This window comes from Protopterus annectens, chromosome 1.part1 (assembly GCF_019279795.1).
Source record: "Protopterus annectens isolate FY-2018-M chromosome 1.part1, PAN1.0, whole genome shotgun sequence".
Lineage (NCBI taxonomy): Eukaryota > Metazoa > Chordata > Ceratodontiformes > Protopteridae > Protopterus > Protopterus annectens.
Genome location: NC_056726.1, coordinates 1700666850 through 1700680246, shown reverse-complemented (window position 1 = coordinate 1700680246; position 13397 = coordinate 1700666850). Strand labels below are relative to the sequence as shown.

Below are 13397 nucleotides of genomic sequence, written 5' to 3'. Positions count from 1 at the left end.
GGTTAATCACAATAGTAATTTTGACATTGTGGGCAAAGCCTAAGAAGTTGAATGTTGCTTGAGGAAATAAACAGAGCACTATGAACTATCTTTCATTACACGTTGCTGTTGAACATTTACTTCCCCGACACACATTTCACCTAGACCAGAACACTGACACTTCAGATCACAGACATCCGGAAAGCTGACGTTTCCCGCATGGTAAGTAACCATTTTGTCAACTGCTTGAACTTTGCCCCTTACCCCCACGGTAGTGCGTTCTCAAAGTTGCTATATTTAGTAAGGGGTTTAGTTTTTCTTCGGGTAGTTCCTTTTGTCGGGATGGCCAAATGGTTACTTACCACATGGGAAACAGCTTTCCAAATGTCAGTGATCTGAAGTGTCAATGTTCTGGTCTCGGTGAAATGCGTATTGGGAAGTGAACGTTAGGCAAACTGAAGGTAACCCATATATATATATATATATATATATATATATATATATATATATATATATATATATATATATATATATGTATATATATATAATATATACACACACATATATATATATATATATATATATATATATATATATATACACACACACACACACACACACACACACACACACACACACACACACACACACACATATAATATTTTAATGCAGTGTTTTACACTGAAGTTATTTCACAGTGTGAAGTATTTGTGCTTTCCCCATATAGCCTAGCATTAACCTACAAGTTTGGTTACACATCATACTACTTTGTAGCTGCTGTTTCTCCCATAGAAAAACTGAATATTTAACAAAAGATTTAAACTTGTTTTCCAGTGCTCTACTTAGGTGATTTGGAAACCTATAATAAGTAAAGGCTTTTACAGTTAATTGGTTGAATATTCCCCCTCTTGATCATTATGCCTCCCTCCTACTTGTCCACCCAGTAGACTCATTCATTCCCTGAAGATATGAGATTTAGGGACCATTCAAGTGGCAGAAGCAGATTGTCATTTATCTTCGGGAGAATCATGGACTTTACCAAAAGGCATTTTTGGTTCCCACACCACAGAATCATTACATCCTAGAGATGACACGCAATTGGTATGTTTGTCTCTTCTGAAAGAAGTATCTCCTCAATAGCCTTGTCCCCATGAAGGCAGAACACTTCCAATGACCATGTGTGGCTAGTATGGATTCCTCCTTCAAAGTGCACCCTTGGCATTTAATCGCTAACACCCTTCCACGAGACAGAGTGGTACACAATCTCAGTGATATCACTCCTTTTTCTTCTGTTGCCAACTTCTGAACCACAAGTTGTCATACTCAAGTCATCTGTGTAATATTCTTGGCTTTGTCTCTCACTGGCACCAAAAACAGACACTGTGTCTTTACAGATGACTGCTAATACAGTACTTCATTTAAGTATTTATAAAATAACTGAGCTATGCTAAATGATCTGTAAATCGGTATTGTTTTCATTCCTATTATACAATTTGGAATTTGTGAATAATAGAATTGGTAGAACATTCTTCTTCTTTTGGCTTTTCCTGGTTAGGGGTCACTACAGTGGATCACCTGTCCGCTCATGACTGGCAATGGAGTTTTACTGTGTTGAGTTGCCAGCCCAGTGCCCAACCTTCAAAGGAAGGCACACACATGCATGCACTCACACCTAGGGCCAATTTAGAGTAACCAATCCACCTACAGCATGTCTTTGGGATGTGGGAGGAAACCAGAACATCCGGAGGAAACCCACGTGACCACAGGGAGGACATCCAGACTCCACACAGAAGGCACCCCAGCCAAGGATCGAACCGGAGAACCGTTTAAATTTAAAAAAAATTAAAACAATGTTAGCTATGCTTTCTAAATGCTCTTATGGTGGTCATCTTAAGTAAAGAGGGATGTGACAGTTTTACTAGAGGGGTTGTTCTGCAGGAAATTTGTTTGGAAGACTTTATAAACAAAGCATATTCAGAAGACTTTAGCAAATGTACATACCATATATAAAGACAAGCTGAAACATTTCATTATGTAAAAGTACCTCTATAGACTCTTTGACATTTTCAATGTCTTAAAGGTACACAGGAAGATCAATAAAACTGAAGGAGTGAACGTGAAAAGAACTACTTGTGAATTAGTAAGAGAAGTAAAAAGCACAAGCCAGAAATGTTCTGTGATTGAGAACAGAAGAAATACGAATTAAATCCTGAGTCAATTCAATACTAAGAAATGCTTGCGTAGACAATCAAGGAAGAATATAATTAAAGGAACAGTACATTTAAAAAAGATCAGTAAAAATCAAGGGATATATAAGACCTGGGATTTCTGCAATTTCAAAGAAAAATTGATATATTCAGTAAGCCAGTGAATTAAACAATCCTTTTGTATATTATAGAGCCATATGTATGGACATGATTCAGTTTTATTAAATAAGACTTAAAAAACATTTAAATATGCAAAACTGATTTGGTCTTGTCATCTTATGAAATTAGATTATGTCTGATGAATATATTTTGATAGATTTTAATTTTTCAAACTTTCACCCATGGCATTCATAGCTTTCCTTCTTTTTTTTTTTTAGCTGTCCAGTAGCTCCTGGAGTCATTTTGTATATAGATGGGAATTCCACTACAGTTGAATATTCCATGCGTATGATCAAGTTTGGGGACTCTCCAAATGTTTTCATCTATGCACGCTTTATCCTTTGTTTAGGAACATGTACTCCAGTATGTATACATCAATTTAAGTGTGCATGCATAAATATTCTATGTAAGTTTAAAATATATTTTGACTGGTGCATGGTTAAGTCATAACAAAAACATTTGCTATGAAAATGAATGAATACAAACAATTTTCAATAGACTGAAGAGTACTTGAAAATCAGAACAGTAGTTATATTCTAGGTAGGAACTGATGCTACATATGCACTGCAACTATAAGGCAACTAATGTGCTAATCCACTGCTTTCACATGCCATTGCTAATGGAATCCTGAAATGTATGTGTAGTTCCTTATAACATACATAATCTAGTTGTTAGGCATGTTAGGATATAAGTGTATAACAGTGCCTTTCTAGTACTAACCAAATGTATGTAATGCTGTGTAAACCTAGATAAATGAAATTACTTTATCATTGGTAAGTGATGAATCAAAGCATATAACACAGGCAAGAAAATTAATCATGCTCAGTTATAATAGATACATTCTAATTTAACAACACAAATTCAAATATCTCTTCTAAAAGATGCCACAGAGAATACTTCTCTAAATAAGAAATTTCTAGTATTTCACAGACTTTCACAAAAATAGCAATAGTACCTTTTTTTTTTTTGGGGGGGGGGGAGTCTAAAGTGCTCGTGTACTAATAGCTTGCAATGCACTTCCCTGTTGCCACTTTCTCCAGTGTGCTACCAATAAACTAATTATCCTTCCCAGAACCCTAACCCTAACGCTAAAAACAACTCTTGATCACTCCGTAAACCTATAATCCCCTTCCCCTCCGTAACCCTAACTCTGAGCAACTCACAATCACTTCTTAAACCTAAACCAATATTCCCTTTCTTCTGCCAAAACCTAAAGTCACATTTCCTGTTTCCCTTTTACCCTTACCAGTTCTGTGATGAGAGCTTCATTGCCTGAGCCATAGTTGTAATTCCAAACTTGATCTCACCTTTGAATTCTAGTAGCTTCTTGGCCAGGTGGGTGGATAGGGAAACAACTGTTTGAGCTCCTAGCTATGTGTTCCTCGATTTTGAGCAGCTGTGGCTTTAGCAGCTGTAAGGGTTTGCCTTTTTTCTGTTCCAGGTTGCCAAAACATTGTTGTTAAGAAACTCAGAACTGTTGATAGTGCTGTTAGTTTCAAGTCCAGCAACTTGACTACATATGGATTCTTGGTAACTAAATTAAATGCAAAAACATTAAGTCAGTCTTAAACAATGCCTGCAGATCAAAACTCATAGTCACCAAAAACCAAAAATATAAAAAAAAACACTCAGACAGTAAACAATCTCCTTTTTCATCATTAAAAAGCCCCCACAAAATTGCATTCAAACAAAATTTGTCTGAATAGTAATCTTGATACAGGAAGGACTTTGCTGTCTCTGTACTACCACGTTAATGCCTCCAAACCCTAACCCTGCACCTTACCTAAGAAAAACTTTTTCCTTAACATTACCACTATGCAAGACAAGCTCAGGCACACCACACATAAGTAACATTACATCCATTATCTAACTGTGTCCCTAACCTTAATCTTCTTGCAGACCACTAAATGTATCCCCTTAGCTAACCCTTACCCACCTCACATATAATCACACACATATTTCTAAACCAGAATGCTTACACTGTTAACAAAACATACCCCACTTACCTGCCACATACCTTGTCCCCATCCAAAGTTCGACAAACACAAATGTCAATAATACAATCACTCACTCAGCAAATTTCATATGCATGTGTGTATATGCACCAGTGCATATATGTGTGTGTGTGTGTGTGTGTGTGTGTGTGTGTGTGTGTGTGTGTGTGTGTGTGTGTGTGTGTGCGCGTGTGTGTGTGTGTGTGTGTGTGGGGGGGGGGTGTTGTTGGGTTTCCTCTTACTTGACAGAACTGCAGTTAATTGAAAGTCAAATGATTGCAACCATTTGATTTTCTGTCAATGGCCATCTTATCAAGCGATAGCAACCATATTACTTCTTATAAAATCCTCACTCCCTCACAGCATGGTTTCAGACCCAATCACAATGCAATCACTGCCGTTTTATGGTTTACTAATATAATAAATAACAATACAAATTCAGGTCTTCTAACCCCTGCCCTATTTCTGGATCTATCCAAGGCTTTTAACACAGTTAAACACCAAATTCTCCAAACTAACATATTTTCTTATGGGCTGTCACTCTCCTCACTCATTTGGTTTCTTAATCGCCTCACTAATACATCCCAAAAACTGAAAAGACAATATGATTTCTCCTTTTTCCTTCCTATATCCTTTGGAGTCTTAAAAGAGTCCATCCTAGGACCACAGGTGTTTAATTTATTTATAAAGGATTTAAACACAGCAGCCAAAGAGGCCTCCATAGTACAACATACCAAACACTTCACTCTGATATGTTATGTTAGGACACTACCCATGCTCCAAACACTCACCCAGAAATCCTTCTCCTTCATAGAAGCTTGGTTTGACAACTCCTCCTGAATCCCCAAAAAAGTAAATTACTTCTGTTCACCCACAGGTCTCTCTGTCTTAATAAAACACTACCTCTAATATGCTTCATTCAACAAGACCAAGAGAAAACTAGTGTCCCATAGCAAACTGCTAAGTGTGATTATAGATGACTACATGACATTTGATTTCTACTTTCAGCAAGTCCTGAAGAAGACATACTAAAAGCTAGGCTCTACAGAGTAAAATGCTATCTTTCTGACTCTGCTAGGCAAAATAAAGACAGACAATTCTTTTCTACTCTCCCCTATTATATCCCTGTCCTATCCAAACCAATCTCAACTATTTTCTATCAGCCAGACTATAACAATATCACAATAAAGTAGTCAAATTCACAACCAACAAATGACATAGACCAGTTCACTTTCTTCCAACAACTAAACTGGCTCAAACTAAATAACTCTCTATTGTACTCAGAATAAATTCCAACCTTCAACCTACTGTACAACCCAGAAATATTCCCATCTCTTCACTCTATCACTCACCTTTACACCACATGAGACCTGTATGCTCCACTGACAAATCATTACTCTCCATAACTAAACTTAACAACAATGCAGGATACTCCCTGTATTCAAGCTGTATTGCTGGAACACCATCACACTCCATATAAAAACAGTCTGCAATTTGAAAGAGTTAAATTTTAATGGAAGCAACACCTGATAGATAAATGGCTCTGCACCTGCACCACCTCTGGATAAACTGATACTAATATAGCTATGTGAACTTGTGCCATAACTCTCTGATGCACAAACCTTAATATTATTACAAGCATAGCCTCTCCTGTCATCCAATCTTCTTTATATTCCCTGTTCCTCCTTCCCATCTTCCTTGCTTTGGGCTGCTCTAACTCTTTGCCATATCTTTTCATGTCCTAGATTTTGAACAAAACCTTTATAGTAAAAATATTTTAACATAAAACCTGACAATCTACGCATACTAATGACATTGCCCTACAAATATCTCCCCTGTATTTAAAAATATATATTTATTCATAACATGTGTTACTCTTATTTTTAATAAGAGCTGTTTGTACATGATGTAAGTGATGTCAAGGATGTTTTTATAATAGCTCTTTTCTTCTCAGGCCTTCACTGAAAGAGGGCACTGCTCAGCTGTACTTTCCTAGTAAACAAATGACAATAATTAAATAAATAGAATATTTCTTAGTTTCTTTCACATATTGAGTATGTTTGTGTTCAAATGCATTTCTCCACATTTGTTTTCAAATGCTCTGGACATTTTGCTCTTTCTGGGCACCCTGTGTCTTTGTAACAGAAGCTGTTACACTGTACAAATGTCTAGTTTGCTATTCTTCCAGAACATTTTTATTTATTTTATTCTTCCTATTTCTTGTCCTTTTCAAACTTTTTGACATGTTAAATATCTTATGATATAGTCTGTAAATTATTTCTTAATCCAGTTTTATTACATATAGTATACTTCTGTTGATAACATGCACACAAAAGAATTATGGTATGTAATCCCCACCAGCAATTCTGTTAAGACATGTTGTGCAGACTCTGTGTCAGCCATTTGAATTTTCACATTTCTGCTTATGATTATATCTGGATTGCCTGTTCAGTTTTATTTATTCATTTATTTATTTATTTACATTTGGTAACTGGGTAGTGTTCAATTGGGCAAGTAGCCCATTTTCAGCAGAGAGTTGGAGAGAAGATGATGGGGAATCTAAGCATTTTATGCTCAGGTGATGTTAAAGCAGCCTTTTTAAGCACACAGGATTAAAGCTATGAACATCATTTAGCCTAGGGTTTGAGTCTCTCATTCTTGATTTAGTTACTGTGTGACTCTTTGCAAGTGACTTAAGTGGACAATCCTCTGTGGGAATTGAGAAAGTGGCTGGTTTTCTCAGTGCCTTGATTAATACATGCCTTGCAACTACCTAACTGCCTATAAACCTAAGATTCACTGATGGGACATTATGTTAGAGAATACCTAATCAAGATTATGCTATGTTGTTGTAAAATCAGTAATCAGCATTCAAGAAGATTATTCTAAATATGAATTAATAAACTTCAACAATGAGGGAAAGTCAACCAGTTTAATGTTGCAGCTGCAGATTTGGCAGGTTCAAATTACTTACAATAAACACATTCCATTCTTACGATGGTATTCATATAAAATGACAAATGTCATACTACTAAGCTAGAGTGCTAGATCCTACATGCTGTGGTTAAATTCAATTCATCCTCAGGATGTAGTGGGAAACTAATATTTTTCAGGCTTTCTTCAACCAAATTATCTTTCTCTGGGATATAAATATTGGTTTTAACAAAAATAAAAATAAGTGTTACCCACTACAAAATCTATTTCTTCAAATACTTACAGACATAGTATAATCCTCAATAAACACACCACACTCATATCTCCTAAACCAAAATTTGTGTTACTGCACATATGTTTATGTACACTCTTATTACAATTCCTACTTCCGCTTCAAATAACTCCTGAAGTTTCTGTACAATCAGGTTTAAACTCATACTGTTTATTTCTCCCTATTATGCTTTCATCACATAAACAACAGAGGCACACATCCTTTTTTTTATTATTATAAAACTGTTGTAATATTCTAGCATCAACAAAAGATGGATGTATGCCCAATACCTTTTTAACTATGTGATAGTCTAACCACAAAATTGAAATTGACTACATCAAGCTGCAGCAGAGATATATGCACAGTATCTTATTATCAAATAAAAGATTCAAATAGAAATGAAATATAACTGCTATACAGATGTCTTCATATTAACAAGTATATGCATTCACTTTATATAATTAAGTCAAAGTATACAGGGAACATTATTCAAAATGTTATTTTTTTATATATAATGCAAATGTAGAACATGAGTAAACCAAGTAAGCGTCTGAGTAATGGTAGTTTAACCATACCTGACTTTATATCTGGTCATTCAGACTTGGTCTTACTGATTAAAAATGGTTAATCCCAACATTTCCTGACACTCTGAAATAATGTTTGTTAAAATGTTTTGTTAAAATGTTTACAGATCAGCTTTTTATTATCTGCCACTTACACCATATTCTCAAATAACCTTTCCTGTTACTTATTTTTAATGTCAAAATTTGTTTTGCATGCATTAATCCTCTCCATGTGAGACAGTTTCATTTATTGAATCAGATTTTCACATTGTTAAAGAGCAATATTACATTTCAGTTAATTTATATTGAATAATGTGATTCCATAGTGCATAACACTACTTCTGATGTGAAAGACTTTCACTCCTACATATGTATTGACTTTCTGTTGGCTTTGAGTGCTATATCTTGAACATTTCAGTATTCCTAAGTGTATTCTTGAGATTCTAACTAAACAGAACTGTTTCATTATTTCATGTCTATCTAATGCTGCAGTAATATCGTCCAGAACTATTCTCTTTTTGCAGGGCACATTATAAAGAAGATTTAGATGGGATCAAACATTTCTTCATTTTAAAAGTCTTACTATTGTTCTGACGTATATACCAAAGATAATGTTTAAGATAATGGATTATGTAGAATTCAGTCAGATAACACTTTATCAAATGATTATCCTAAGTGCAGTAGTTGCCTTTTACTGAACAATGTTCAGGAGTTGTACAGCTGGTTTATTGTCTAAAATTCATTGTAATCTGGTAGGTAAACTGTATGTAAAAAATATAATAAAAATGCTGTACTGTCTTGTCTAGACTAAGTTTTCCCCTAAATAATATTGATTACTTCTGCTTCACCATTATATGTGTATATGTAATCTATTTCTGAACTCTGATTACACTTGAATACTGCAGTAAATGCATTAATAAGTAAGCAAGCAAGTAAGTAAATAAATACATTTAGCCCAACATTCCTGGACTTGTCAAAGTCTGTAATATGGATCATTGATATGGGATATAGATCTCTTTCAAGAAAATTGTAGGCCATTAATTCAGATAGTAAAATAATAAAAAACATTAAACACTGATAGGGGTTATGTTTTTATGGTAATTAAAACATCCCTCTGTAAAGGATGCATTAACATGTTGATGGTTAATACAGAGAGCTTTATAAAACATCTACCTTAGAAGTTACAACATTCAGCTTTCTTACCACATACAGTATACTACACAAATACTTTAGTTTTAGATGTATTCTGTAGTACCAGCACCATATCCATCTCCAAAACTCCAGTGCTGTAGACAGTAGAGAACCTGGCAAATCAGATATTATTCATTTTCAAAAGACTGACAGCAAGATAAACCAGGAACTTTTGGCCAGCCAGTCTGACCGCAGCAGAGTGAAATATAATGTGAGATTTTTTTTCTGGAACTCATTACAAATGTAAGAAAGAGGGTATTTTATGCATGCGTGCAGTTTATTTTTAAGCATCTATAACCAAGGAATAGAACTTCATGCATTGTATTGGAAACAGAGTTAACTGTTTCTTTTCTAGTCAATGCACACTGAGTAACTGGAAAGATGTAAATTCATGATGTATACGTACTATCAAACTAAAAAACTGTTGGGTGTACTAAACTAAAACCTGTCTTTTTTCATCCACAGTCATGTCGATCCAGAGATGGTCAACAACCTAATATTCTAGGCCGTACTGATATAAGTTCAGGGCCTTTTAAGGTGGACGCTGGAGGTATGTTAATTATATTTTTCTATACTTCATCTCAGATTGTATTATTAAGCTAGAGAGAAAACTTAAAAGGTAGATTACTACAGCTGCACACCTTTATGAGATGCAGTGAACTACAGAAATGTAATCCTATCTATGGATTATTCAGGCAAAATAGTGATGCCTTTGAAATAATCTGGGTTTTGATACACAAGATAAAGGATTATAAGTTGTTGACTGATCATAACCAGATTGTTATGTATTTGCAATATGGATTTCAAGAACTTCTCCACAAGAACACAGTTCAGCACGTAACTTTAATTAAATCCATTTTAGTAGTTTATACCAAAATTAATTTATGATTGATTACTCACTTATAATTCTTTAACGGAATATTGAGCTTCAGCTGTAGGATGATCTTATCCAGTGTGCCTTAGCTTAGGTCAGGATGGCTTTTCTTTTACTCCAAAGAAGTGCCCGGTCCCTTCCTTACATTCTTTCAAGTCCCCTTCTGATCATGTACTGGTATAAGAAGCATTTACTGTACTGTCCCTTTGCTAAAGTTTTTGTTTGGTAGCAGTCTTGAATGTCTATTATTTTGCAACAGTAAAGATTTTCCAATATATCATATTTTAAGTCAAAAGTTACAGAAGAATGGTTTGATCATGCAAATCATTGCATGGGCAAATAATTTATTATGATAAATATTTTTTTAGAAATGATTGGTAACAACTGAAAATAATGACGGTAATCAGTGTAGAACTACTAGGTGTTACCAAAGCAACATCACATAGGAATACTGTTAAATGACCAATCATTTAGTAACTCTAGAGATTTTCTCAGCAGATATTAACTTTATTTGAAACAAAGAGCTCAGCTTCACTTTAAATATCATAGTCTCAGAAAACCATTAACTGGTCTAGAAGGCACAATTCAATTTCTGTTTCATTCAGGCAGAGATACTGTGTACAATGACAACAAATATTCCATATTTCTGAAACAAAAGTAATTCGTTATACTTAAATGGCACTCTTTTTCAGTAGAAAATTGCAATCAGCCGCATGTATGACAATTGATTTTGTAAGAAATTAGTTCTTGCGTTGTTAATTGTGTTTTTATAGCATAGTGTTGATCTTTTTTTTTTTTTTTATTAAATCTGAGCAGTCGTAATGAATTAAATTGAATTCTGTGAGCTATTCATGCAGCTGGCTGGAATTTTTTTAAGTATTACCGGCTGATTTGTTTGAATGGTATAGTATTGTTTCTACTGACTCACATTTTTATTGCAAATTTAATATCAGAATTATTTATTGACATTGTGGAACTTTGAGATCAATAAAATATCTTTTTATTCAAAAATTGTGGAACACTGAAGTTATATTTTAAGATCTTCAGTGCAGACGGTACTTAATTCATCTATTTTAGCTAAGCCTAATGCATGTTATTAGGGTGTTCTACAAACACTTGCATTCAAGGAACTCAAACACTATGGGTCCCACTGTTATCCTTGCATGTTATTTTTGCTTGAGTGAGATAAGTGCAGCAGCTATAGTGAGGGAGTTGGAAACAGTGGGTCTGTAACAGCAATGAAAGGGGTTTTAGCTTTAAGGAACAAGTGAGGCAAGTAAGTTAGGTTTGGAAAAAAGAGGGGGGATTTTAGGTTTAGTGAGCTGGAAGAGAGTGTTGGGTTTAGGAAATGAGCAGGGAGTCTTAAGGTTAGAAAGCTGTACTACTCAGCCAAGCTCCTCGTGGTCCTGCAGAGTGGTGCTAGCAGCAGAGAGGCTAAAAGAGCAACTGCTAACCTGATAAAAGTGTTTTTTTTTTTCCTGCTACTACCTGGGCGACTGTCCAATCTAGCTAAACTGCAAGTTAAATTACAGGCTAATACACTCAAGTGTACTAGCTTTTGATAGCAATTAATCGAAAATTATAGCATTTATTGTGCTTTCTGCCTTTCTGTAAAAAAATCTTGAAAAAAAACAAAAAAATATCTTTGTTTTTCCATACTTTCCTAGCTAGTGTTCCAGAGACCAGATTTTGCTGATTCTGGGCTTTGTCTTGGAAGTTCCTGTGTTTCTCCATTTGCTTTCTTTGGTGGGGAAGTTTCTTTACTTACCAGTGAGAGTGGGGAGTACTGAGCTGCCTGTTTGTCCTTAGAGGAGTGGTTTAAGGCAGTAACTTGTAGTTTATTGGCCATTTTGGGTCATTTCCTGTCTTTTCCAGCCCCTGCTATAAAGTTTTTTAGTATTTCTGTCTACTCCTTCTAGCTCCTGCTCAGCTGGTGAAGCTCTCTGATTATATAGCCCCATGCAGTATGACCCCTGACCTTGAGTAGTATCCTACCTTCACCAAACGTGTGTGTTTTGCTTGTGGCATATAATTTTGCACGTTAAAATAAAGCTTCGTGGTCAGATTCTGGACTGGTGTAGCTGCTTTGTGGTTAAATCAGGATAAATGTATCTCGGACCCCAGCCATAAACAAACTCTACAACAAAAGGAGAAAGCTACTCCCAGATATGCTCAGAATTAGTTCTAATGGATCTCATAAATAAAGACATAGAATTTGCAGACTTTGGATCCAACCTTGACTTTTTTTACAAGATGGGTTGCAAACTGGCTGAGTGACAGAACCCACTGTTTGGCATCTACTTTTCTGAAGTGATTTGTCACAGGGGGGTAGTTGGCACAATGGTTAAGGTGTTTACCTTACAAACCCAAGGTGCAGGGTTTGATTCTCACTATATCCTTCAGAGGGTTCATACCCTTTAGCTACCATATGGGTGGCATGATCACAGAAGTATCATGAAGGGATTCACATCTAGATCCAATGATTGAGTACAATGCCCCAAATGTATCTGACCCGACAGGCCACAAAGTTCCTCACCAAAAGGGGTCTCAAAATCTGTCTTATGCTGCCCGACTGAAAGAACTCCAGCTCTATTCAGTTGCGTTACCTCAGTGTCACTGCTCGACAGAGGCACAGCAAAATAATGGGCATTAGTATGAACCTATGAACCTATGAACCTATTTCTGCTTCTTGAACTGTTTTAAACTGTTTAAAGTTGCTTTTGCACCTGCACTTTTAAAGTTTGTCCTGTTTGTTGCATATACCTGTTGAGGCTAAACACTCAAGTGCGCTAGCTTGTGTTACATATTTATTGCATTTTCCTGCTGTTTGTTGCAAAAAAAAAAAAAAAAAAAAATTATCCTTGTTTCCCATCTTTCCTGACCTAGAGTAGTCCAAATACAGGCTTTGCTGTATTCTGAACTTTTGGAAAGTTCCTGTGTTGCCCATTTGCTTTCTTGGATGAAGGGAGGCTTCTTTGTTCACCAGTGGCAGTGGGGAGCTTAGAGCAGCCTATCTTTCCCTGGAGGAGTGTTCCCAGCACAAGAATCTGGTAGTCTATTGGCCATTTTGGGCCAATTTCTAGCTCTTTCAAGTCCCCCTGTATAAAATACACTTTGGCACGGTTTTTGCGCTTGTTGCTACTCAGCCAAGCTCCTCGTGGTCCTGCAGAGTGGTGCTAGCAGCAGAGAGGCTAAAAGAGTGACTGCTAACCTGATAAAAGTGTT

General features: G+C 35.7%; 1 protein-coding gene across 2 annotated transcripts in view; it reads left to right on the top strand.

Annotated features, from left to right (window-relative positions):
- Window positions 1–13397, top strand: part of LOC122811862 (pancreatic secretory granule membrane major glycoprotein GP2-like) — a 159738-nt gene that overhangs the window by 102918 nt on the left and 43423 nt on the right. For both annotated transcript variants that reach the window (XM_044083999.1, XM_044083990.1), the window contains exons 7-8: window positions 2564–2708; window positions 9764–9848. In XM_044083999.1, coding sequence (XP_043939934.1) covers window positions 2564–2708; window positions 9764–9848 — 230 coding nt within the window. The remainder of the gene's footprint in view (window positions 1–2563; window positions 2709–9763; window positions 9849–13397) is intronic.